This window comes from Sinocyclocheilus rhinocerous, unplaced genomic scaffold (assembly GCF_001515625.1).
Source record: "Sinocyclocheilus rhinocerous isolate Xijiao unplaced genomic scaffold, SAMN03320098_v1.1 scaffold1600, whole genome shotgun sequence".
NCBI classification, from domain to species: Eukaryota; Metazoa; Chordata; class Actinopteri; order Cypriniformes; family Cyprinidae; genus Sinocyclocheilus; species Sinocyclocheilus rhinocerous.
The window spans coordinates 592,667-620,392 of NW_015665129.1; the positions used below are offsets into that span (position 1 = coordinate 592,667).

General features: G+C 37.3%; 2 protein-coding genes across 4 annotated transcripts; both read right to left on the bottom strand.

Moving 5' to 3' along the window:
* Positions 1-4,563: 4,563 nt before the first annotated feature.
* On the bottom strand, positions 4,564-18,614 carry LOC107731249 (zinc finger protein 335-like). Of its 3 annotated transcripts, none has more exons than XM_016542285.1 (28): positions 17,948-18,614; positions 15,973-16,156; positions 15,621-15,891; positions 15,420-15,497; positions 13,358-14,284; positions 12,913-13,038; positions 12,682-12,840; positions 12,299-12,557; positions 11,966-12,143; positions 11,724-11,836; positions 11,500-11,518; positions 11,279-11,395; positions 11,029-11,105; positions 10,761-10,921; positions 10,456-10,673; positions 10,244-10,343; positions 10,067-10,140; positions 8,899-9,179; positions 8,675-8,816; positions 8,377-8,583; positions 8,115-8,257; positions 7,807-7,946; positions 7,561-7,661; positions 7,292-7,378; positions 6,848-6,931; positions 6,575-6,640; positions 5,332-5,437; positions 4,564-5,219 (listed from the first exon to the last, which is right to left on the bottom strand). In XM_016542285.1, the coding sequence occupies exons 2-28, from the start codon at positions 16,147-16,149 to the stop codon at positions 5,098-5,100; spliced, it is 4,533 nt and encodes a 1,510-aa protein (XP_016397771.1). In that variant the 5' UTR covers positions 16,150-16,156; positions 17,948-18,614; the 3' UTR covers positions 4,564-5,097. The 3 variants fall into 3 exon arrangements, with proteins under 3 accessions (XP_016397771.1, XP_016397770.1, XP_016397769.1); XM_016542284.1 differs by having other exon boundaries at positions 8,675-8,813; positions 11,279-11,416; XM_016542283.1 differs by having other exon boundaries at positions 11,279-11,416.
* A 1,189-nt stretch (positions 18,615-19,803) lies between these two features.
* On the bottom strand, positions 19,804-22,923 carry LOC107731127 (matrix metalloproteinase-9-like). Its single transcript, XM_016542114.1, has 10 exons — positions 22,634-22,923; positions 22,292-22,530; positions 22,046-22,194; positions 21,887-21,970; positions 21,656-21,811; positions 21,313-21,517; positions 21,067-21,200; positions 20,820-20,970; positions 20,620-20,723; positions 19,804-20,520 (listed from the first exon to the last, which is right to left on the bottom strand). Exons 1-10 carry the CDS (start codon positions 22,766-22,768, stop codon positions 20,420-20,422), a joined length of 1,458 nt encoding a protein of 485 aa, XP_016397600.1. The 5' UTR covers positions 22,769-22,923; the 3' UTR covers positions 19,804-20,419.
* Between the last annotated feature and the right edge of the window lie 4,803 nt (positions 22,924-27,726).

A 27,726-nucleotide genomic window follows, 5' to 3' on the forward strand; every position in this document is an offset into this window, starting at 1 on the left:
AAAGCTGACAATAACTTTTGTATCTGTCATTAGAAACAGTCTGTCAAATCTGTCTGTAAAATGTCAAACGTATTCATTCATTCATTCACAGGTTTTTTCCTTCTTTGATTTACATCACCTCTGGTCTCTGCATGTCAGTTGTTTTCATCCCTCAGTTATAGATGTTATATGTTATAGAACTGAATATTCTGGTGACTGAACATTTAAGGGATCAACTTTATTGGGTAAATGGTTAAAGGCCATACTAGTTTGATGATAATACACTCTCAGAAAAAAGGTACAAAAGTTGTCACTGGGGCGGTACCTTTTCAAAAGGCACACCTTTGTACCAAAAGAGTCCATAATGGTACCTTAAAGGTATATAATAGTACCTAAAGTGTACATATTAGTACCTAAAAGGTACAAAAGTGTACCTTTTGAAAAGGTACCGCCCCAGTGACAGCTGTTGTACCCTTTTTTCTGAGAGTGAGACACAGGCTACTGTCTCTATCAATCAAGAAACTGAAAAAGAAGAGATTTTAAAATGTTTTCTTGTGTTTTTCTATGTCCAACCTGCTGCATGCAGAATCATCATTCTCATAGTCATTGTGAGAAGAAAATTACAGTGACAATTTATATCGTTTCATTGATGAAGCTGTAACATACAGGCCAAAGGTGAAACAGTAAATGTTTTTCAAGCTGCTGTTACAGAACATTTGAAACAGGAATCCCATTATAATTGGTAATTACTACTAGACTACTTTTTTTTTTTTACAGTATGTCACCTATAGTGTTTTTAATGAAAGAAAAAGACAAAATAGCACTATACTATTAAGCTACACAATTTACATCTACAGTTCCTGCAGAATTATGAAGGAAAACATTCAGCAGAAATTGTGGTTACGGATACACTGTGTCAAATAGCACATGCTAAAAAAGATGAGGTATCCTATCATTTTAACAAAAAAAAAGTCAGTGTTCATGCCTGAAATTAAAATTAAAAGGTTTAGTTAACTTTAGTTAAGATGGATAGTTACCTCAATAAATTTTAAGTGGTTATAACTAATTGAAGAAGCATTCTTTACAGTGTAACCTGAACGTGGTTGCCTTGAGAGTGCATCACAAGATGCACGTAAAAGTAAACGTAAACTCCATTCTAAGAGCTCACATACTGGACCTGGGCAATGGAAGACAGAAGAAGAGATGGAGACAAATACTGTCAGACTGGGATTTGATCATGAGTCCATCTGACTGAGGGTTTTGAACCTGTTTATAGTGATTCTTGTAAAACTGAAGCAGAAGCTGTACCTCAGTGATTTCACTGTGCCTGGTCATTAGGTACTCCACCATCTGTCCATCTGCAGGGTTGTTCTGCAGAATATAAGTCACCTCCTGTTAAGTAAAGTGAATCATATTTAGGACATGAGTTTTAAGATGTTTAAGATGTCATCCATGTGGTCATGAGTCAGATGCATAAACCGCTTACAACCATGATGTCGAGAGGACAGCAAGTTCCATATTTACCTGAGTGTGAAAATCATATATTATGTTCATTCATTAGATTTAAGAATCGGTCACATTATATTCAAATTTGCTGAGCATTTTGGTTCTACCAACCTGTGGATTTCTTCTTCCAAGTCTTTAGAAGAAACACAAGCAGTGTCGCAGAGACGACAGCAAACACCACACTACTGAGAACAGCAGCTAGCTTGTAGGATGTTCTCCAGCTGTCACTGATTAATATGTTATGTTAAAGAGGTTAATGAATAAGAGGAAATTCATCCAAAATTGTCATTTACTCTACCTAATGTCATTCTACACCTGTTTGACTGTCTTTCGTCTGCGGAACACAAAAGAAAATTAGAATAATTTAGAATGAATTATTTCTTATTTTATTTTTTACTGTTTGGACCCCAACATTCTTCAAAATATCTTCTTTTGTGTTCTGCAGAAGAAAGTGAGTCATGGAACAACATAAGGATGAGAATTTTTGGGTGACCCGTCCCTTGAAGAGTTGACAAAATTGAGTGAGTTTCTCTTGTGTCGTTCTCAGAAACAATGGCTGTAAGGGGTCCAGACTGCTGGTTTAATGGGCAACTTTGCTGGTAGGGGAGGTTTGTTTATGCCACTGAGCCTTTTAATGAAGAATATAATATTTATTTCACAATTTATTATTTAACAATTATAAGAATACAAGCTCCAAATAAGCATGACCAACACATAGCATATAAGACAGATAGTACTGTTTCTCATTTATGATGCTTCAGATTTCCGAATGATTAATCAATGAACGCAGAAGCTTTAATTTAGAAGTGGTTCCAAGTCTTACCAGAAACTGTAACTTGAACATCTTGATAGGTGGCAGGGAAGCCTCTGACACCACATCTGTATCTGCCAGCATCCATTATGCTCAGGTTCGTCATTTTTACTTCAAATTCTCCATCATAATTAGTGATGAATATTCTTCCTCTATACAGGGAGGCAACTTGTCCACTATTATTAAGAGGAAGCACTCCGACTGATCAAACATGCAGCAAGCTTTTTCATAACTATTACAATATGATTGAAAGAAATATTTTAAAATAATTTCCTCTGATGAATAAAGCAAACAGAGCCCTGCTGTTGGATTCATTCCTGAAAAACATTTACTGAACATTAATATCTCTTAAAAATAGAGATTATAAACATAATCCAATTGTTTACTGCTGCTTGACATCATTTCATTTGTAGTATTATTATGATAATTATAAAATTATTTTATTATTGATAAAGGTACATTTAGTACAGCTACTTAAGTACAAGTAAAACAATTAAGGTTAATTCATAAACATTTTTATAATTTATCTACAACAATCCTGGTATTTATTTTAAATAAAGAAAAACATACAGTACTAGAAATGTTTTCAGTCTAATGGCAGATTTTACTTCATAATTTTCATAAAATAAAAAAATAAAAAACAAGAACCATTCTCACTGTTATTCAATAGAACAAGAAGTTAATTAATTTCCATCTAATATTTCCCTTTGATCTAAATGTTCCCAAAAAGTTGGACTGGCTCTTTTGAACATTTTGTTTTAATCTCTTTTCAAATTAAGGAACAAACTATTGAAATACCAGACCATGATGAACACCTGAGAAAAGAAATTAACAGGAAATCTCACCTTGTTTCGCTGTCAGATGGTTTTGTTAAAATGTATTTGTTGGTAATCAAGCACTTAACAAAAAAATAATGATATTTTGGAAATTGTAAAGGTCTCATCTACAGAAGATTTATCATTCGCTGTTAAATAAATATCCAGGGTTAAATTTAATACTTATATCTGCAAAATGATCGAATACAATAGAAAGTCACATCAACTCCACCCTTGGTCTGTAAAACAAATGAAAATTGCATTTACTGTAATGAACATTCAGTGGAAACTGAGCAAATACAATGACAGACCACAACATTACACTTTAGCCTATTAACCGTGTCTCTGCAAAGATATATTAAATTTTAAAGCTGATGTCACAACCAAGTGAACAAAAACCCACCTTTTAATTGGGATGGACCTGATCTTTGGTACGGAGCATAAAAGCAGATGCAAATGCAGAAGAGATGAAGACAACATTAACACTTTGATTTGATCACAAGTTCATCTAAATTTCTTCTAACCTGACACAGCTTGGTATTCATGTCTTCTAGAACCAACCATTCTGTTATTCAATAGAACAAGAAGAAAGAAAATTAATTTCCATCTAATATTTCCCTTTGATCTAAATGTTCCCAAAAAGTTGGACTGGCTCTTTTGAACATTTTGTTTTAATCTCTTTTCAAATTAAGGAACAAACTATTGAAATACCAGACCATGATGAACACCTGAGAAAAGAAATTAACAGGAAATCTCACCTTGTTTCGCTGTCAGATGGTTTTGTTAAAATGTATTTGTTGGTAATCAAGCACTTAACAAAAAAATAATGATATTTTGGAAATTGTAAAGGTCTCATCTACAGAAGATTTATCATTCGCTGTTAAATAAATATCCAGGGTTAAATTTAATACTTATATCTGCAAAATGATCGAATACAATAGAAAGTCACATCAACTCCACCCTTGGTCTGTAAAACAAATGAAAATTGCATTTACTGTAATGAACATTCAGTGGAAACTGAGCAAATACAATGACAGACCACAACATTACACGTTAGCCTATTAACCGTGTCTCTGCAAAGATATATTAAATTTTAAAGCTGATGTCACAACCAAGTGAACAAAAACCCACCTTTTAATTGGGATGGACCTGATCTTTGGTACGGAGCATAAAAGCAGATGCAAATGCAGAAGAGATGAAGACAACATTAACACTTTGATTTGATCACAAGTTCATCTAAATTTCTTCTAACCTGACACAGCTTGGTATTCATGTCTTCTTGAAAAATCAGCAAGATGTCTTAATAATGTACACATGTGCAATTAATGTTACATGTTTTCATATTCTATTACACTCCATTCCCTATTATCATGTCCAACAGCTTTGTCAAACCTGAACTGTAGCATGATGACTTCAAGAAAACCAACAATCAGTTCAGATTAAGAGGTTGTGATTTATTTGGTATGCATTTTAAGTTCATTTCTGTAGCCATCTGAAAGAAAAACAAATCTCTAAAACTTGAGAAGCTAATGATGAAACAGTACGTTTCACGTAAAATGAAAACAAATAATCAACCCTCCTTTACACAGCACTTCAGCTACAGCTAAGAACCGTTTCATAACAATGTGACATCAATCCTCCAGTCTACTGTTTACACACTCACTGAAGTAGCATCCATCGTAGTACATCACAGCGACACGTAGAATTAAATACAGGGATTTTCTATACAGGCAGCTCTTGGCCTTTGTGTTTCTTTTTCTTTACAAGGCAAAACACAGTAGGCACACAAAGATAAATTGCTTTAAATATTTACAAAGGCATGAGTCGTATAATTTTCAGAGAGGATCTAACAGTACATTCACCCTCTTACTGAATAACTCAGGAAGAAGACAACTGTTACTTGTGATCGTCAGAGTTTGCAGTGTCCACTGCAGTCATCTGAGACAAGCCTGAGATGATCTGTGTGTGTGTGTGTGTGTCTTGTTTCTACTCCTCAGTAAAAGTGATGACGTCATACTGGATGCCCTGCTGCTGCAGCTGCTCCAGTTGTTCAGGTGTGGCCTCGGTGTAAACCGTCTGAGCCTGAGCCATGGCTGCATCTGCAACAGCTACACACACACAAACACACATCACTTACATCACCTCTGATTCTCTTACACGTCTGTTCTTGGTTTTTGAGTGAAGAAAACTCCTAGGTAATGTGAAGGTGTAATGTCATACCAGTGACAGCAGAATGGGCGGCTGCCTCCAGGTCCTCAGGGGCGACAACCTGCTGCTCGGCAGTGATGGGGACGTACTGGATCTGTCCATCCTGAGACAGAGCAATCTGGCACACAACACAGAAGAGATTTACTCATGAATCAGATTAAATCAACACATTACGCATCACATTCATTTTCACTGTTAAAGCCAGTTAGGTAATGTTGAAAAAAGTTTGAGGTCTTTTTTTTTTTTAAAGAAATCAATGATCCAAATGAATGGTGCATTAAACTGATCAAAAGTGACAGTTAAGACTATTACATTGTTAAAGCAGCACTATGTAACTTTTGGCGCTCTAGCGGTTAATAAACAGAACTGCACACATCCCACGGAAGAACATTCCAACCGGAGCTACTTCTCTAAGTTTATGTCTATGGCGATTCACGCAGGTATGTGACCCGACCAGGCTACAATAGTCCAAATATAAGTACTTATTATAAGTGTACCGTAGTGATTCGGAATAAGACAAAAACGCGGTTTGGAAGATGAATTCATGATATACTCGCTCATTACATACATTTTGCAAATTTTGAACACAGAAAAAGTTACATAGTGCTGCTTTAAAAAAAGATTACTATTTCAACTTTCTATTTATCAAAGAATACTGAAAAAATGTGCATGTTTCCTACAAAACTATTAAGCACTACTTTCAATACTGATAATAAGACATTATTATTAATATTAATTTCTTGAGCAGCAAATCAGTGTATTAGAATGATTTTTGAAGGATCATGTGAAACTGAAGACTTTAGTAATGACTACTGAAAATTCAGCTACCATTACAGGAATAAATTACATTTTAAAATATAATAAAATATACAGAACAGAATAGTTTTTAAAAATTGTATTAATATTTAATAAAATTAGTATTACTGTCTATTTTTGATCAAATAAATGCAGCTTTAGGGAGCATAGAAACATTAAAATTTCCTACCAACATAAAACTTTTCAATGGTATTATATTCCTGAGTGATGTCACTTTATTAAAACAGCATTTCAGGTTTCATATGCTGTCATTGACAACAAAGTTGCATATTGAGCCATTTAGCATTATGTCCCTTAGAATCCAGTAGGAAGACATGAACAGCTCAAAGTATCAAAGTTATCATGCTGTAATTACTGTAATTCAAACACAACTTTAATTCAGCGTAATTATAAGCTGTAATATAAAAAAAAAACATGTGTAATCAGTTCTGGGTTCAACCTGTTGCTCCTGCAGAAACGTCCCGTCATGCTCATACTGAATGTGAGCGATCCGCCCATCCTCCATCTGCAATTCACAATCAGAATTATTTTTGTCATAATGATGAAATATAGCGTCCTACAGACCACAAATGATAATGAAAATGCGTTTCAAGCTGCAGTAACAGATCAGGTGAGTCTGTTCCCAGCCATTAGAAAACTGTTCATCAACAACCATGAGGAATTCTGGAATTCCCAAGGGGGGTTATGAATGATGGAAAGAGCACATACTAACCTGAATGTGGTTTCCTTCAGATAGCACCACATATTCCCGTGGGAGCAGATGCTGAACTCCATCCTGAGAGATGATATACTGGACCTGAGAAAATACAGGGCAGAAGAGGGCATTCAGCATACAACTGAAGGTCTTGAATGTGTTTGATGATCACACACACACACACACACTACAGTTCAAAAGTTTTTTTTTATATTATTATATAAAAGTTTTTTTATATAAATTTTCAGCAGCCATCACTCCAGTCTTCAGTGTCACACGATCCTTCAGAAATCATTGTAATATGCTGATTTGGTGCTTAAGAAACATTTCCTATTTTCAATGTTGAAATTTTTTTCTCTTTTTCACAGGTTTCTCTGAAAAAACTCCAAACGTTTAACTGGTAGTAGTGTGTATATAATTTTTGCTGCTTTTCTGAATAAAGCCTTAGAAAATGAGTTGTACCTCAGTGACCTGATTGTCTCCAGTCATTAGGTGCTGTACTGTCTGTCCATCTACTGTTGTGATCTGCTGAATATATGTTGCCTCCTCCTGAGAAACGTAGAATTTTGTCAAAAACATGCAAGATGTGAAAACCTGATATGCCTCGGGCCTGATATAAAATCTTCTGTATTACACATACATGAAATATTAACAAGCTGCTCTGTTGGCCAAAAAGAGTCAATCACAGAGGATGAGAATGAGACTGTGTGCATTGTGCAAAAGTGCAATACCTGGTCAGAAAGAGTCTGATCCTGAGCCACAATGATGTGTTCCTGACCCAAAGCCTGCTGCAACCTCTCCGGACTGATGACTGCCTGACCCGCCTGCAGATCTGAACAACACAGGAAAAATAAATATTGTAAACGCATAAGTAAAAATGACTTTGACAAGACATGTCAAAAAATCTGAATAGGGCTGTGTGAATCCATTATTTCTATATACATAAATACAATCCTACTATGAGAGTCAGCACTTACTCTGCAGTGTGGCTAAAGCTTCTTCATCACTGTTAACGATGATGGTCTGCTGAGAGGGGACAGAGCGGGTTTTACGGGGCGAGGGTTCCTGAGTGTGAAGCCTCTCCATGTGGAACTTCAGATGGCCGTTACGGTTAAACCTTAAAGAGAAACTCAGAGCACTGAGAGGCTGCGGAGGTCTGCGTGTACGTGTGTTGCTTACATCAAGTAGTGGAAGTGTTGTATAACCAGTAATGTAAACAGCACAAATTCTCTGATAAATCAAGTCCATAATCATTTTAATAATAATGTTTCAATTGCTCCCTTACCTTTGGCCACAGACTTGACAGGCGTAAGGCTTTTCGTTGGTGTGTGTCATCATGTGGCGTCTCAGGTCCTTCTTGTTTTTAGAGGCAAAACTGCAGCTGTTGCATTTATGAGGCCTCAAATATGCATGCATGGCCATGTGAGACTAGGATTATAAAAACAGATATATTACAAAAACCATTTAACACAACAAAAAAAGGTTTTGTAGAGGTCAGAAAAAGTCATAGATACTGAATTAAAACTCAAACCATATGACCAACACACCTTGACTTCTGGCCAAGACGGTGCTGTAAAGTCACAGTCGGGGCATTTGAATGTTTTGGGGTCTATGTGCGCCCTCTTGTGGTTCTCCATGTCCGAGCGGCCGTGGAAAGCCTCCATGCAGATGCGGCAGGAGAAGCGTTTGGTGTTGAGCTGTTGAGAAGGGGGTGATGGACACAGAGGAGGGGAACCTGGAGCTTCACTGCTTAGCTGCAGGAGGAGAATTCTGTCAGGTAATCTTTCCATTGGGAAGGAACACAGTTGGTTATTCTATCTGTGAAGTAACAAAACCAAGTCTCACCTCTATCTGCTGTAGAACTCCATCTGTCAAGCCTGAACTCAAATAAAACTTCTCTTTATTCTCTTTGAGAGGCGTAGAGATGGACAAGGGCTCAGTGCTCACTTCCATGACCTGAGGCTCTGCTGAGGGTTCCTCTAAACTGCTGCCAAACACATGCATCATCTTAAAGGATTTACATGACATTAAAAGACATTACACCAGCTGTTTTTGACATTCAGTAGTACCTGTGTGCTGTCTCTTCGGAGGCCTGCTCCACCACACTGAAATCTGCTCCCTCGTATGTACCGATGCCAATCTGTGTCACCTCTTGCGACACATCCGTTGTCTCCTCTTGCTCCACGGTCCCTGTAGCCGTCTCAAACGCCTCCTGCACCAGAGTGTCCCCGTTCTCTGACACATGGAATGTGACAATCTTTTGAGGCTGCAAGGATGAGCCCTCACTCCCAGAGTCAGCTCCGGTCCATGACCCCGTCTCCATCTTACCATCTGGTTTCAACACTGCCACCTGAGAAGAGTGATCAGTTTATCACAAAAAAGAAAAATATCGATAGATGTCATATAATTTCAGTTTAACAGGGTGATGATTTTAAAGATACAGATGAACAAAAATAAAAGCTAAAATCATAAAAAGGCTGGCATCATTATGGCTTACTTATAATTACTAAGTATTTATTGCATTGTACATGATCTAAAATAGAATTAAATTAAATTAAATTAAATTCCTAAGTGTAAAGCATGTCTGATGTTTTGTACACATGAAGTCTATGTACACATGCATTAAAAGAAAAACAAGAAAAGCTTCTTTTGTAAAGAAAACTTGCCCCTTTTTCTGACAAAGACAAAGTAGCACAGATTCTGCAAAATTGAACTTTCAGTCTACTTTTAAATAATTTATAATTTGTAATACTCTATCACAAAACTTTTTATTGTTTTCTATAAAAAATTTTGTTGCTTATTGTTATAGTACAAATATAACAAACTTATATAACAATATTTATTACTTTTTTATTGTGCTTTTCTAGGCCCGTTAAGCTTTCAACTAACAGATCCAATTCAGATATGTTCAATAGAAAGTACTTAATATATATATTATTGTTATTATATTATGGATGTAACACTAAAATAGCTCTTTTTTTGCCTTTTGTAGGGGTGTTAAAGCACAATTCAGAGGCAAAACAGTGATTTGATTGCATACACACCAGTATTGGCCTATAGTTGTGTCGTTGTTGTTCAAATTAGTATCATTTAAAAATGTCCAAAAACATTTTACTTTTATAGATATGACCTTAATTCACTTACTGGTACCACTTTATCTAATAAATGTCATACACATTACACATTTCTAACATTATTTTATATTCCAGGGATGATGTGAGTGTGTCAGTACAGTACCTGCAGTTCTCTAGCGTTACTCATGTTCAGCAGCAGATCTAGAGCATTTTGAGCTGAGAGGTCTGTAGTCTGGGCTGTGAGGAAGTGTAAAGATAAAATGTAACACTGTATTGATGAATTCATAAGCACATCATATATTTTAGGTGTGTTCCAATCACTGATAGCTTTTCTACTAACCTTGCTCATAAATTATGGTAGTGTTTCCCAGTGCATCTTGAGATACAGATGTTTTCCCTATGGACTCCATGGTTTGGAGAGTAATGGGGTCCACTGTTACCTTTAGGTGTAAAACAAATATTATATATATATATATATATATATATGGATGCTGGGATTTTCTTCTATTCTGATAAATACAAGGGCATCAAAATGCATATCTATGTACGTACAATGGTCCCTTGAAATTCCTGGGTTTCATGCTGTAATCTCAGTTCCTCAATCTGCTGCACGGTGAAAACAGACGTCTGGCGCCGGCGAATTGGCTCCTCTGGGTGGGATCGGCTCCACTCATCGAAGGCCTCGGGGTGGCGACACTGCACATGCAGCCGCAGGTTCTTCCTGTGTCTGGTCGTGAAGTGGCACATGTCGCATGAGAAGGGCTTTTCACCTGGTCAGTGGGTGAAGATGGACAGATATGATCAGTAAGCCTTTCTACCACCAACATTTAAACATTCTTAACCATTACATAACTCACCAGTGTGTTTAATGGCAATGTGGGACACCAGGAAATCCTCTTTACTCGTGGAGTATTTGCACTCTTCGCATTTGAACGGTTTGTCGTTGGTGTGGGACAGCTGGTGATTAAGCAGGTGCTTCTTGTCATTGCAGGTGTACTCACAGAAATCACATTTAAACCTGACACAGGAGAGGAGAAAAATACCTGCCTTTACATTATGTTAACCAGTGGAGTTCAGTTTTTAAGAGGAATAGACAGTCACACTGAGTCCTGACATCTCACTTACGTGCTGTTGCCACAGTTCTGGATGTGCGTGAGAAGATGAATTTTGAAAGTGTAGCGCTTCTTGAAGGATTTCCCACACTGAAAAGCAAACACATTTATATTAGTGTGAACAACAAAACCATTGTGAACCAATGTAGGTTGTACAGACTATTTTTTTATCAGTGCTTACTACAGTCTTCTTAGATTATTCACTGATTCATCACAACTAGTTTAACAAAATTCACACACCTAGCTACATACAAGAACTTTACCTTGTCACACATGTGAGGTTTCTCTTTGCTGTGTGTCTTCATGTGCTGCGTCAGGCGTTTCTGCATGGGATATACGCGACAGCAGATGGGGCATGGAAACTCGGACACTTTGGGAACCTGTGAAGGATTGATGCAAGACTGCTGTTGCATGAAAACCTTTCCTTATCAAACCACTCAAAGCTAACTTAAACTGATACATCTTGTCACATTTTGAATCTTACCATATCTGTCTTTCGACTCCTAAAAGAGAAGAAACCAGAACATTACTTAAAAACATTAATCAGGTTATGTCATATGTGAATTTTAAATTTCATTATTTTACAATTTCAAGTGGACAGACAAAAATCTTTTCAAAACACAAAAATCATATAGACGACCTCAAGGGTTTGACAAAATAAAATTCATGACGAGTGATTGATGAAAAGGAGACATGCTCAATTCTTACTTGCTTTTGTTGTGAACAGCTGAGTGCCGGATCACGTCTTTCTTATAAACACTGGAGTAATCACACGTCTCACATTTGTATGGTTTTGTACCTTCATGATTGAACATGTGCTCCTATAGGACACATACATCAATTTTATAGTTATATACATTTATTTTGACATTAGCACATATTATACAAACATTTAAATTACATTAAAAATGGTTCTTTCTTTACTTTACTTTCTTTACTCTACTTCTTACCTTTAGTGAGGACCACCGTTTGCAGCGGTAGCTGCACTGCAGGCACTTAAAGCGTTCAGGGTCATTTCCCTCATGAGAATCCACATGGAATCTGAGATCCTCTTGTGACAGAAAGCGAGAGCCACAGATCCAGCAATTATGAGGTCTTAGCAGAGGCTTAAGGGATCTGTAGTACTTGCTTTAAAAAAAAGATAAATGAAACTTTAACTCCAGACCCCAGAATGTGTTTTAAATGAATTATAAGGTTTTCTAAGATATAATTTTGTGTCAAACGGTCGAGTGAAATTAATCAAATGTTGTGGATGATCAAAGAGTAGTACAGGTACTACTTACTTGCGATTCATGTACTTTTTGTACTTCTTTTGAAGGAATCGTTTAGAAGGTCTGCCTCTTTTTTTGGGCAAAAACTCCAGGTCATCAGGGCCTGTGTTTGATGAGGGATCTTTGTTTTCTGAATCTGACTGGCTGACGGCTGGTTCCACTGCTGACCCGTTGGATATTGAGGAAGATCCATTCTCCAATCCAGAGGAACTTGCTTCTTCAGGAGCTTGAGGGTCCCCTGCATTGCTTGTTTGAGTTGCTGCTGGTGACTCTGTTTTATACACAGGTAAAAATAACAGTTATCTCAGACCTATGCAAGTTGTGAAGTAGATTGAGTTTAATATTTAAAAATCGTATTATACTTCTTAGACCTGAAATGCTGAATTAACACTGACCTGAGTCAGGAAGGAATTTGCGGGGTGGCCCCACCGTCCTGCGGGGCCGTTTCCGTGAGGTAGAGGAAGATGATGAAGAGCAGGAAGGAGGAGGAGTGCTGTGACTGGAAGCCAATCTGGACCTGGCCTCTTCATCAACTGGCTTATAATCACTGTCACCTGAATGCAAAATGCAGATAAATTAAAAAACAGGAAATGAAATATAGAGTACGCAAACTGCTCTCCACTGACCTTGATCATCAAGAGCGCCTGCATCAATTATGTCATCTTCTTCCTCTTCTGGTGGCTCCTCCTTCTTGACCCTGCCCTCAGATTTTCGAGGACGTCCCCGTCCACGTTTCTTTTGGCCTGGACCACCTACATGAGATAGCACATTCTGAACAAGAGAAACTTAAGAGAACTGCATACATAAATGGAGACCTGATTGAGACTTAAGACTGCACAATTTTTTTCTGTATTATGTTATTGTAATTGCGCGTTATTAAATCACAGTGTTTAATTGCCTAATGCCTAAATCCACCAGTGCTTATAAAGAATATATCGATATATCATACAACCTCGATATACCGCCCAGCCCTAGTATAAGAGTGCCATTTTGGACAGGACCATTAATGGGGCAGATATCAAAAACAAAGAATACATTTGAAAATGACTAAATTAGCACCTCCTACTTTACCTGGTGGTTTAAAGTGTTTGTCTCTCATGTGGTTGATGAGCGTATCCTTGGAGACACTTTTATATGGGCACATCTTACACTTAAACTGCTGTACGATCACCACCTCCATCATTTCCTCTAGCTCAGCCATATCTGGGGTTCTGTGCCCAGGCTCATCCACCACCCCAGACTCCACCACTTCAGGTTCTGGGTGGATGGAATAGGTCCCACTGCTACTTATGTATGAGCCAGGCAAGTTATCATTGCAGTCCATTTGATCAGTGAGCTGGGATCCCACTGTGTCAGCCAGTGAGTGCTGAACGGCACCCTCGTCGGCATATAGTGAGCCCTGTGGTAAGTAGGAGTGCTGGGCATCTTCTACCACACTTCCTTCCTGCTCTGATGCCGAGACGTGCTCCCTGTCATCCATGCTGCTGTCTATATAACGTGAATGCTGCGGCCTCTCCGCACCCTCAGCACTGTAATCCAAGTAGCCGTCACTGCACTCTACGATGTACCGGGAGGAGCGAAACGAGCATCTCTGAGGACTACTGTTCGTACCGCTGCACTCTGCTGCGTAATGCCCTAGAGGTCCTTCTGAGTCTGCCACGTTGTAGTTGGTGACCCCTGAATGACGTGGGGTCTGGTCTGGTTCGGTTCCTGAGCACTCGATGTACCGAGCCTCTCTGGTCTGGTCCGGGTCGTCTCCTCCACTGCACTCTATGTACTGGGAGTGCTGCGGCTGGTCTGGGTGGCTGCAGCTGCTGCTGCCGTCGTCATGCTCACGGTATCCGGAGTGTCCAGGCTGGTCGGGTTCCACGCTGCCCTGTGGGTTTTCTGACAGGTCTGCCTGGTCCAGGCAAGTGGAGGTAGGTCCATCGGCAAGGGCTTCAATGGCAATGCGGCTTGACAGAGCAGAGGAAGACATCTGAGCCACCATAGGAGCTCCTACACACAGTGAACAAAGGAAATGGCTAATTAAATATCCAAAAATTACCCCTATTTCATCATTATTTACTCCCCCTCATGTTGTTCCAATTCTGTATGCATTTCTTCTGTGGAACAAAAAAAGAAGAAATTTTGAAGAACGTTGGTAACTAAAGTTTTGGTTCCCATTGACTTCTATTGCATTTTTGTCCATTCAGTGAGAAGTCAATGGGAACTGAAACAGTTTAATTACCAACATGTTTTTTTTTTCATACAGGTTTAGAACGGCAGAATAGGGAGAACATTTTCATTTTTACGTGGACTATCCCTTTAAGGCAATTTGAAAAGTTATTTTCTGCAATGAGAATGGTAGTAGTACTAGCACATTTTGGTCAAATAATATACTAATTGACAACTTATGCATTTAAAATCTAGATTAGTCACATAGATTATAAGAAGAACAAGACAAAGAGGGAATTTTACTACAATATAAATATTGACAGCACCATATGTTGGATGTAGGGGTAGTTTAGCCAAAAATGAAAGATCAGCCATAATCTATTAATGCTCTTGTTGTTCAAAACTCATATGATTTGTATTTTTCTGTGGAACAGGATTTGGTCATTTAGCACAGAGAGACAAACTTTCTGACTCCAAAACCACCATTGCCCACAAATATGATTATAATTAAAAATGAAGAAAAAAAGAATTACAGAAGTTTGGAGGTGAATTAATATAATAAATATATTATGATTCTTTTTTATTTTATCTTATTTCAAAGCTTGTTTTGTTTCCCAACAACCATAGAGTGTAGGTGAAAAACAGTATGTGAAAAGAGAAGTATGTCCGAATTCACAGTATTCATAAAACAGTAGGTAAAAAGTACCCAGATACCCTACGACTTCCCGGATGAAATTCTGAAGTGCGCATCTGATGGACAGTTTACTATCCCATGAGGCCACGGGAGCGGATTTGTGAATGTCAGTAAAGTGATGCAACTGGCATTGTAGGTCATGTCCTGATTACAATCATACGATACACATTCATAAAGAACATACTTTTCAATCACTTAAAAGAAGTTAAAAGAAGCACCTGCTTATAGAGTATGTGATTCTACATACAGCCCTTGACTTTGAACTCTAGGGATCTTTCTCACCATCATCAGGACCTTGAAGTATCAGATACTGTGTGGTCTCTGCACTGCCATCCTGTGCACTCGTAACTGCAATACATCCTGTAAAATAGGAACAGAAACACAATATTGACATTGAATACTACATAAACATAAAGATGACAATGTCTACCATATTAAATACCTTGGCTGTGATAAAAAAGAAGAGGTAAGAGGTTTTTCTACCATTCATAATGTCAGGTCCAATGGTGGATTCGATGATCTTGTCGATAGCTGAGCCGAGATCTGAGGACGTGGAAGCAGTGGAATCAGAAACCATCATTCCTCCTTCAGAAACAGCGCTGGAGTGGACCAGGACCTGGACAGACTCTGACACCAGGACCGACTGTGTCACTGTGGAGACGCTGGACACACTGGTTGACTGCGCGACAGAAGAGGAGTCTGGGAGATGAACTCTTCGCACATCTGTACTGGAGCTTGTCTCTGGGATAAAAACCTAGAGCGCAACCCAAAAAAATAACCTTGATATGAATTACACAGTAACATGTGGAGATATAAATATGTGGGTTTGTCTTACCACAAGTCCCTCAGAGCTCTGTCCTACGTGACAGTCTGATTCTGGGGCCGCCGCATCGCTGCTATCGGCAGACATGGCTTCTGAAGACTCCATGCCCATGCCGCTCTCTGATGGCTCCTCCATCCCAGAATGCCCCACATCACTGCTGCTCTCCACCTCCATCTCCTCAGAGTCCATCTCTGCTCTGTGGGAAGTGTCTGTCACTCAGTAATGCAGAACTAAGTTGGACATTGCATTCTGAATGATACATGCAAGGGCATGGGTGATGGCAAGCGCATAAAGTGTAATGAAGTAATCATTTTATTGAAAAATGTTTTTAAAATGTATTTTGATGTAGAAACATGACTTTGTGGAAGTTCAGTATTTGAATATTTATATTAACGATATTTTAACAAAGTTTGAAGCCAGTAAGAATTTCTAAATAGAAATTAAGACCTTCATTCAGCAAGGATACTTTCAATTTATCAGCAAATACTATTTTGAATAATTGCTGTTCTTTTGAACTTTCTGTTCATCAAACATTATCATGGATTCCACAAAAATATTAAGCAGCACAACTGTTCGTTCAAATAATATAACATAAAATAACAAAAAGAAATGTTTCTTAAGCAGCAAAGCAGCATATTAGAATAATTTCAAAAGGATCATGTGACACTGAAGACTGGAGTAATGCCAACTGAAAATTCACAGAAACAATATAGGCCTACTTATTAAAATATATTAGAATATAAAACAGTTAATTTAAAATGAAATAATATTTCACAATCTTACATTTTTTTAACTGTATTTTTGATTTAATAAATGCAGCCTTGGTGAGCAAAAAAGAATTCTTTAAAAACCTAAAAAAAAAAAAAAGTATGAATATGAGTAAAATTTTTGAACAGAAATGTACACATAAAATTATATATTATATACACACATTGTTTCTCACTATTAAAATAATTCATACTATATATAAAAAAAAATAGATGCGTTAAAATCATATTATATTGGAGATACAGTGGGTTTATATAATTGTTTCTAGAATTATATAATTGTGTAAAGTGTTTTGCAGTAATCTGTGAGCTATGAAAATAAAAACCTATGTAAAAATGCTCAATAGCCTATTTTCTTTCGTTCAGTTTTAACTGGACAGATCCACGTGCATATTTTCTGCAGAATTAGCACAAAAGCCTTGTTGCAATCAAGTTGCACAACTAGATTTTCTAAATAAACTAGAATTTTCTAAATATTTATTGCATCACAAGAGTACACTTTTCTTAATATTTTGTGTTGTATTGTATTTATTGTTGTTTCCTACTCTGTGATGCATGTCTACTGCTGTGTTAGTGTCAAGTTCCCCCAGAGGGTGAATACAGTCGTCTTGTGATGGCACCTTTCTAGGTCACTCAAGCACATAATAAGCTTACCAGCAAAACCACAAGTCAGCGTGGTCCCCCATTAAATTCATTTAAATAACAGAAAACACCATCTAAAACATTTGATTTCTCATGTCCTCAAATGACATCAATCCCTCCCCACCAAAACACCCATCTAGCCGTGGTTGGGACATAAAATCTTTCCCTTGACTCAAACTTATCAAGGACAAAAGGGTATTTGTCCTCGCTCAACATGTCACGTTCTGATACTAAGCACACCAACAATTTTATGAAAAAAATGTCACTACATTAGACGCTAATAACACTTGAGTCCTCTTATGAACCGTGGCAACTCTTTGCTCGTTTCTATCTCTATACTAAGCGCGTGTATGTGCTGCCCTTCCTCCTGCCTGCTCGCGCAGCGCCATTTTCCCTCCCGCCGCTACGAGTTAATTTTTTTCCGCTCAGGCGATATGAAGAACCGCTCGGGGACCTCGAGGGCCTGCGCGAGCAGGGAGAGCCAGTTCGCCCGAATGTTTTTCTCTTGCCCATCATGGAAGAAACTGTATTTGTACACAATTCTACACCATTATTTTGAGCTACGATTTTTTTCTTACCTTGAATGGACGAGTATTTTGCTCTTCACGCTCGCGAATGAGGCGAAATAAAATAGACCTTTGAAAGCGAATAGTTGGTAATGGTTTCTAGTCGGGCGCCATCAGCGTCTCCTCGCTTCCTGTCCTCAAAGCTGGCCGGAACTCATTTATCCGTCACGGGAAAAAGACGAGAGGGAGAGACCCTTAATCTGTTTTATAATGTATCACGATTTATTTTTAAAAGTGATGTTCTATTTAGAGAACATGAATATCGAACATCTCACTTAATCTTTTAAGTGTTTTGTCAAATAATGTTGTGAGCCGGAGGACTAATTGCTCTCAGAGGATGAAACCGCCGAGTGTCTCGCGGATTAATATGACACCGGTTGTTTATCTTAAGATCCTCGTTTATAATTTTTGATTACGCTAAAATAAACATCTTTTATTGCACATATTGAATGTGAGGGGTTATACACGATTCAGTTTACATTTTAAAACAGTTTACATGTCTGTTAAATCTGTTGTGGGGATATAGATGAGACGTGTACCCCACTGCATATCCTGTCATTCCGCGTGAACTTTTAATTTAGGTTTTACTTGTAAAATTAGTCCAGCACTTTCACTTGTTTTAGCATTTTCTCTTACGGTGAATCGGCAAATCATTTAGAGCAGCGTTAAAATATTCAATTCAAGTGTATTTGTATAGCGCTTTTCACGATACAAATCGCAGCTTTACAGGAAATTAAGTTTCTACAATATATTTAGTAGTAGCTTATCAGTGGTGACTATGTCAAGTTGATGTACATATGGCAGAAATGTACAGTAAAAATCAGTTAATGACGTAATCAAACAGACGATACACACTTAACAGCAATGATTGTATTTTTGAAAGAATTTAAAATGTATCTTAATACTATTTCATCCTCTGTAAATAAGAAAGCGAGAAGAACAACCTCAATTTGTAATGACTTTAATTTGTATACTCTAATTGAAATATACATTTATATCTTACCATCATGTTTTTGTTTTTTTTCCCCTTTCTTCCAATTTGTATTTTTTCTTTATCTTTTTCTTTCTTTCTTTTTTTTTGTCCTGTATGTTCAGATGACATTGTACATATTGTTGATAAATGTTGTGTACTCTATACAAAGTTGTATATCTTTAATGTCATCTTTGTGATGTTTGCATTCATAATAAAAAAAACAGCAATGATTATATGTTGCAATCAAACTTATAGCAAAATTTGGTAGTTCTGTGTGTTGTTTCAGGGTTAAATATCAATGGACAATCAGATTGCTCTTTGTGTCAGTATTCCTATCATTTTAATATCAACAGATATTTCCATATCAGAAGTTCCCCTGAAATTACATGTTTATTACATTCCTCATAAGCAGTACACTTCCTGACACTTTAAATCATTATAAGTTCTTCTGTTTGTATTTATGAGTGACTGTGTGTGTGTGTGTGTGGTTGTGTAAATGTTTACATTAATTTCTACTGCATACAAGTATGAGATTTTCTTTCGATATTAAAGGCAGGGTATGTGATTTTTCAAAAACACTTTAGAAAACTGATTCGGGCCGAATAGCAAAACAAACTTGTAGCCAATCAGCAATAAGGGGCGTGTCTACTAGCTGCTAAATGTCAAACACTAGTGTGGCAACAGCTTAACATTTTCTGCAGTAATTATATTTTGAATATTAAAGAACTATAACGTTCTAGCTTTGTGAAATTCAAATTTGCTGCATTTTCAAATATGATTCTTTGTCTAGATATAATGATAGAGCAGTCGCACAAGGGTTGAATGGTCTTGTTTACAAATTTATTGAGTAATCATAAACAATGCAACAAACAAATAAAAATATAAATAAGTGGAATGTGGAAAATTAAATTAATAATATTAATATTATCATTTACACCAGGCAAATGATTTCACAATATGCCAAAATCTGGGCTAAATAACATCTCAATATTAGCTCTAAGGCTAAAAATAAACCTTTGCTTAGAAAAACATGTGAGTGGGGTCAATACACAGAGAATGGATGCTTTGTTGACAACAAATGCATTTAGGCTACAATGACTCCACTCATACAATTTACAAACAAAGTTAATTCCTAGAATTAGACTGGCAGTGCCTCATTGTAGTTTGATAGAACAAGATAATAGTTTCTCTTAATGTGCTGTTAAGAAACTCATCATGGACAAAGCAGTTATATAGTAAGCTGAAATAAATTATAAGACCACGTTAAAGCTGACAGACAAATGTGCCTAACATCCCGTTTCATGTGCCTAAGATCATTTCAGTGTTAAAACAGTTCTTTTCCTATAACAGTTAAAGTCAAAGTCCCCATAACAGAGACTTTAAATTTAATACATTCTGGCTGTCTTCCTCACTACATTTTACACTGAAGAGAAATGGTTTCCCTATTAAAAAGGGCTCTGTCATCAGGTTAGGATGTTGGATGTTTTCACTGTGCACAGCGACTGCACATCTTAGCATTTTAGGAGGTCGTACTTCACATAACCCACTCGGTCAACCTGCCTTCTGGCATTCATTCTCCAGTAGAAATTCTCCCGGCAGAAGTAAAAGAATCCTGAAAAATAGCAGAAACAAATGTCATTTGCTTGATCAGATAAATCAGAGTAGTTAATCAGACTTTATTAACTATTTTAGACTATTCATTTTTAATTACCCTTGTAGAGGAACACATCATGTGAATCAATGGGCACGCCACCAAAAACGGAGTCAGTGAATCGTGGGTATCCTCTGTCTATCATCTGAGCCTTTACGTCAAGTCTGTGACAATAAATAAGAGATAAGAATACTGTGGAAAAACTACAGTGAAAGAGCTTTACTATTGCACATTGCAGTCCTGAAGCACTGTTCTCATACCTCCAGAAGTTCTCCCCATTAAACAGGAGCACCTTGCCTTTTCCTCTCTGCACAGCTCCATCCACTCTGTCCAAGTTGCTTGGCAGGCTGAGCTTCTCGATTTTACGTGGTCCAAACACCTCATTTCCAGTATAAACCCAGAACTGTTTTTCTGTGTGCATGCGATACAGTTGAAAAAGCACTGTTATATATCAACTTCAACAAGTTCGGCAATAATGGCGAAATATCTCAACCAGGTAAAAAGTACCTGCAAAGAAGTAGATCTTTGTCGTGAGCTGGTCCTCAAAGGCTGTGTTAATGACGGCTGGCAGGGCAGGCCACTTCTCAGATATCAAGAAAGGACCTTTGCGTTCTCCTTTGTTTGAGATCTTCCAGTAGTGCCTTTGAGAGAGAATTTAGAAACATGTAATTGAAAATAAGGCATAATGAAGTTCGTTTTCGAAGTTGTGTTTGTAAGTTCATAACACTACATATGTAGAGTTATAGCTCATACCCATCTTTGAAGAAATGAAGCTCTTTCTGGATTTCAGTGATGGCATCAAATTCCTTGATTTGGCAAGCATCCTGTGAAGGGTCGACATGTACTGTGGTAGAAACAGTGGTTGTTTTCTCACTCGGGGTGGATTTAGTTGGCAAAATCGGAGAGGAAGTGGTGAACTGTGGTTCTGGAGGAGTGGGATCAGGGCCAGTTTTAGGTCCTGAAATGAAATAATTCAATAATATAGCTATTAAGACCAGAATTGTAAAAGACTATTGGCTTTCAACATCAAAAATCTTGAATTTTGAATAAGAAAATGCACAGTAATCCTAAAAATCAATAAATGATGGATAAATACCATAGAGATACTGAATGCCCTCAATATCATCACGATGCAGAGAGAAATCCTCTACATATTTGTACATGGGATACATCAGTGCGTCTTTGATGTTGGAGTGGTCCAAACCAAGTGCATGTCCAAACTCATGAGCAGCCACCAGAAACAGACTGTATCCTGTGAGAGAAAAGACATGTTAGCCAATGTCTCACTTTCATATTTTTTATAGTGTCTGAAAGAGATGATTATCACTTACTCCCTGCATTCCCTCACCTGGAGGGTAGGCATGAGCCAGCAGCCCATCTTTCCCGTCAAAGGGGTAGGGATCGCCGTGATCTGAAACAAAAACAGCAGCTCAATCAAACAGTGTTAAATCGTAATACTTTAATCTATTACAAAAACTCAACGCACCAGCTTTGCCAAAGGAGATCATGATGTCAGCAGTGCCGTCATAGAGGCGCGTGAACGTCAGAGGGGTAACGTCACTCCAGACTTTGAAAGCTCTGGCAAAGGCATCATCGGTCAAAGAGGCTTCCATGTCGGGTGAGTAGTTCAAAATCCTATTTATCAAAACAATGCAATGGATTACAGCGTGTTCCTTACAAATCTATGAGATGTGCTGTATTCAAGGTGTAGATGATGTAGATAATATCCCACCTGTATGTAACGTCTTTGTGATCCCACTTCAGGTCTCCTGCGAAAGTCTGATAGCTGCGGATGTCTGGGACCCCACAGCGAGGCTGCTTCATGGCATCAATCGTGGGCTGGTCAAGAGAGCCCGTCTCCTCCAGCCCGAGCTGCTTCTGGAGCTTCTGCAGTGCTTTAGAAGTGGACACGACTGCCTGCAGTCCGCTCTTCTGGAGAACATCTATGTAGCCATAACGCTTCAGGTACTCCTGGAGTTAAAGATTTAGATAAAAGAGGAATTCATATAGAATAGGAAAATCAATTGCATTGTACTATTTTAAAAGCAGATGAACTAAAACTTGATATACTCACATCTGCCAGCTGTGTGTCTGTCATGTTCTTGATCACATCTGCAGGGAACGTCACATACACGGATTTGAGCGGCACACACCAGGCTCTTAAAGAACAGGTCCCCAGAACCAGAAACGTCAAGACTCCAAGTCTCATGATTAGCGTTTCAAGTCACAGATCAAAGTAAAAATGTGAAACTATAAGACCAGTCTTTGAAGGCGATGAAGTACAAGCAATGTTGTTGTTTCCTCTTCTCCTGCTCTGTCTGTCTTCTCTGGTGTCCTGAAGGCAGTATTTATGTGATACCCAGGGCTTAGTCACTCACCCACCCACCTCCAGTAGGTCATTTCAGCACTCCCACTTACTAGCACTTGCCCACTGAGAAGAAGTGATTTTTTTTTCATCCATTCAAAAAAGAAGGGGCTTTCCAACAACCTCACATTAAGCTTGAGGACACACACAAAATATAACAAACAAAGACTGTCTTGTCTTTAATCAAGTTTCTTAAAATAAATTGTGACTCCTAAATATAAACATAAGTATTATTTAAAGCATCTTTTGAAATAAATATAATACATTTAATAAACATAAATATATCGTATAAATAATTGTAAGAAATTGGCTATATGAATATGACTGTATTTATGTAAAAAAAAAAGAGGAAATAAATAAATAGTACATATGTACATATTTTAGCAACTGGATTTTTTCAGCAATTGGTTGTATGAGCATTAAAGTACTTAAGAACAAGAAATATAAATAAATAAATAGTATATATTTTTAGCAATGATTTATAAAAGTATAAATGTATTTATGGAAAATAAGGATAAATAAATAAATAGTATATAATTTTAGCAGATTGCTTTATGAGTGTAAATGTATTTATGGAAAACAAACAAACAAATATATATTATGCATTTTAGCAGTTGGCTATATGAGTGTAAATGTACAAAAATATAAATTAATTTTTCTTTTGTTCACAGTGGAGGAAGGTAAATGCAGGTAATGAGCACCAGAGAAAGTTGTGTTTGGATCAATTCCTGTCAAGAACAACGAATGGGCATAAAGTCATTCTGTATTTGAAAACATTGGGAAACCCCTAAACTGAAATAGTGCCAGGTGAGCAGCCTCATTGCACAATCTCCTTATATTTTTCAGCAGCATTGATGAAGCTGAGTGACGAATACATACAGGTGTCTTGCCAACACAGCTCTATTAACTTGTGCAATGTTGTGCAAGTGTATTCGAGTGCGCTGTGTTGACATGCAGGTTCTGAATAGTTTTGTGCCCAGAGGCAAAGGAAATCCTAAACCATAAAGGGCCATAAATTACCCTAGTTTCTGCAAAAAATGCAGAAGCCATCAGCTGTTTAGTTCAGAAAAAGTTGCCTAATTGCAAATGAGGATGTAAGAGTGTTGTTAAGTGATGCAATCATATGCTAATTTCATTGATGTGTGTCTGTGTCCGTTTTTGGGGAAATTCTGTTACACACACCTCACATAATGTAAAACACTGACGAAATATTTGATATCATTGCCTTTTCTAGTTATACACGTCAACAAATGCATCAGTAGTACATTAATAAACTGTGACACAAACTTGGCAACGCCTGGCATATTACTAAAAGTATCTTACATGTCTCTATTTTGGACATTAAAATTCATTTCCTCTCTCAATTGTACACTTGATAATGAATCAGCAGCTACAGTGAGGGTGGTGACTGCCTGTATGTTTGCTCTTTTAAGGACATGAATTAAATTAGTAATACAGAATAAGGTAGATAAAAGTGATATGGTTTTTAAACAGAACAATCTAAGTGGGACAAATCTGAACATTTAGTAATTGATTCTGACACAGTGATGGGAAAATACTGGATAAAACCTGATTGTATTAAGACATTCTTGTGTCTGAGACACTTCCGACACAAATGCAATATCCTTTTTAATTATTTCATCAGGATTGAAACACAAACTTGATCACAATCAGGCATTAATCACTTTCAACAACATAATAACACATAACACATAATTGCCCATAATTAGACAACATGAGAAACCAGGAAATAGCAGCATTCAGAATTCAAATATAAAAGCTTTTTTACATCTGCCATCCATTCTCACATCAGTGCCAGTGTTTTCACGTGCATAAATGAGCCCCATGTCGCCTTCTGAGGATTCATATGTTGTTTACTGAAATTGTTTCTTTGGTCATTTTCAGATTGAGTGGACGCCAAGGGCAAGGGACACATGTTTGAGTTGTTTGTGACATGACATAAAACATTTCAGGACAAGTGGATCCCAGTTGAGGTTTCGTCGCTTGCATGTTTTACACCCAGAATGTTTTCATAAACAACTAAAAAGTGGTTTGGGACTGTAATCTGTATGTATATGTAGGCCTACTATTTTTCTGGTTTACCTGAATTTAGAGTGAACTAATATAGAAAGCATGACTAATATAGCAAAATATCGAAAATATTGAGAGCATTTTATCAGAAATAGTTTTTATGGTCCACTGTAATGTCTGTATCCTGTGGGTGGAGTTGTATTGGAAAATTGATTTGATTTGTTAAAAGGATAATAAAAATTACAATATAATGAGGTCACTTTTTAACCAGTGTGTGTGTGTGTGTGTGTAGGGTTGGTGTAGGGCGATAGAAAATATAGTTTGTACAGTATAAAAACCATTACGCCTATGGAGAGTCCCCGTAAACCACAAATGCGAGTATGTCTGTGTGTGTGTGTGTGTGTGTGTGTGTGTGTGTGAGAGTTTGTGTCTGGGCATTGATGTGTGAGTTTAAATTTGGGGTGTGTCACTCACATAATGGCAGAGGCGGACAGTAACTAAGTACATTTACTTGAGTATTGTACTTAAGTACACTTTTTGAGTATCTGTACTTTACCCATAATGGTGAGTAAGAAATTATTAGGAAATGTGTCCAAAATTTGCAATTCCTGAAACAAATTCTTCTCATGTATTTTCACATATCTATATATGCTGTATGAGATGTTTATCAGATAATTTCAATTCAAATAGTAGCTTAGTCCTGCATCATATTTACATAATAATAGCTATATATCTATACATATATATAATCCAAATAGAAATAATAGAACAATATTTTTTACAAAAAATTTTGAGGTAGCGTAAGTCCACATGAAGACTTGTTTAATGCATAAATTGTGCACAATTTTCTCAGTAGACAACAAGGGTGCGACTCTTTAAATTTAAAGACAAAACAAGGGAAATATATTGGTGTTTATGTTTTTGAGACATACGGCTGGCATTTGATGTGGAGAGCTCTGTTGTTCATTTAAACCCCTTTTGAGGACAAACTTTCCTGCTACAAGGAGGGATGTCAAACTTGGACACAATACAAGAAAATAATTTCAATATGAATTAGCATAACAACAACAACAGGCGAGCAACATTTAGAAAAGCAACCAAAATCCACAAAGCATAGCAAAACTTGCTGATGTGGTCCCATTTGGTTTTTGCACTGAATGATTTCTCATGTCATATAGTATTTCCATATTCTGACTTACTGACATTCATGGTAATCAAGTCCTGATCCTGTAGCTATAACTATTTATAAGCTGGGTTAATTAACTGGACATGTATTTACAATAATTTATGCACAATCATACAGGCGCTATTATTTCCATCTGTCACATTCCCAGATTTCATCCAGATTGCTTATGCGGAAACATCTGTATCTGTTTAAGTGCGGTGTCAAGTGAGTAATGAAAGACGGCTCCAGGGTTGTACAGAATGCCACAGTGTTTTTGCTATTTTACATCCAAAAAAGGCCTAGCACACGCCCAGCATCTACTGCTGGGAACAAAATATATCAACCTGCCTTGTTTGGCAACAGTAAATGTACCCTCTATTTGAGAAAACATTTCTCACACCATATATGTTTCAAGAGGAAACCACAGCAGACAGACACAGGTTATTGCATTACAAGGATGAGGTATGTCGTCAGTGTGAATGTGACTATGCAATGACACAGTGTGGTCTGAAAAGATCCTGTGTGAAAACAGCACCGGCCTGAGTGTGAGCTCCTCTGCGCTATTGTCGTTCACCCGTGGAGTAGATGTAAGGAACGTCAGCGACAAGTCCGCCTCTTCTTAAACTCTCAGGGTGAAGCATGAAAATAATTATGTCTTAAATGTCGCAGGCAGAGATTGCTAGCAATAAAACAACCACAGCTACATAGTCTGCCCTGCCCTGGTCTTCCTGCCAAAGCCTACACAGACACTGAACCCTCACACTTGGCTTTGTCCTGCTCCAGCAGGCTGCTTTTTAGGAAAACAATGCTCTAATAATATTTTATGATATGTTTGGCCCATGGTATTTGTGTTACGAAATGGCTGAACAACCGAATAAACTGTTCATAAATCATTGAGAGTAATTAGCAGGTGTAATGTATTCTAAGTTGCTTCAGAAGTATTGCAAGTATTACGTACAACAATAAAAAAGGATTGTTGGAAATTTACTTTTGGTACTTAAGTACTTTTAAAAGCAAGTACTTCTGTACTTTTACTTAAGTAAAAATCTGTCTTTACAACTTTTACTTGTAATGGAGTAATATTTGACCAGCAGTATCTGTACTTTCACTCAAGTAATGGAATTGAGTACTTTGTCCACCTCTCCATAATGGTGAGTAAGAAATTATTAGGAAATGTGTCCAAAATTTGCAATTCCTGAAACAAATTCTTCTCATGTATTTTCACATATCTATATATGCTGTATGAGATGTTTATCAGATAATTTCAATTCAAATAGTAGCTTAGTCCTGCATCATATTTACATAATAATAGCTATATATCTATACATATATATAATCCAAATAGAAATAATAGAACAATATTTTTTACAAAAAATGTTGAGGTAGAGTAAGTCCACATGAAGACTTGTTTAATGCATAAATTGTGCACAATTTTCTCAGTAGACAACAAGGGTGTGACTCTTTAAATTTAAAGACAAAACAAGGGAAATATATTGGTGTTTATGTTTTTGAGACATACGGCTGGCATTTGATGTGGAGAGCTCTGTTGTTCATTTAAAACCCTTTTGAGGACAAACTTTCCTGCTACAAGGAGGGATGTCAAACT

What these genes read in the sequence shown, in the direction of transcription:
- LOC107731249 (XM_016542283.1), bottom strand. Translation starts at nt 16,149, where the DNA reads ATGGACTCTGAGGAGATGGAGGTGGAGAGCAGCAGTGATGTGGGGCAT. An exon ending in AGAGCTCTGAGGGACTTGTG is followed by an intron (nt 15,892 to 15,972) that starts GTAAGACAAACC and finishes GTTGCGCTCTAG; the next exon opens with GTTTTTATCCCAGAGACAAG. An exon ending in CGTCTTGGCCAGAAGTCAAG is followed by an intron (nt 8,258 to 8,376) that starts GTGTGTTGGTCA and finishes TTATAATCCTAG; the next exon opens with TCTCACATGGCCATGCATGC.
- LOC107731127 (XM_016542114.1), bottom strand. Translation starts at nt 22,768, where the DNA reads ATGAGACTTGGAGTCTTGACGTTTCTGGTTCTGGGGACCTGTTCTTTA. An exon ending in GATCTCCTTTGGCAAAGCTG is followed by an intron (nt 21,971 to 22,045) that starts GTGCGTTGAGTT and finishes TTTTTGTTTCAG; the next exon opens with ATCACGGCGATCCCTACCCC. An exon ending in AAAGATCTACTTCTTTGCAG is followed by an intron (nt 20,971 to 21,066) that starts GTACTTTTTACC and finishes GCATGCACACAG; the next exon opens with AAAAACAGTTCTGGGTTTAT.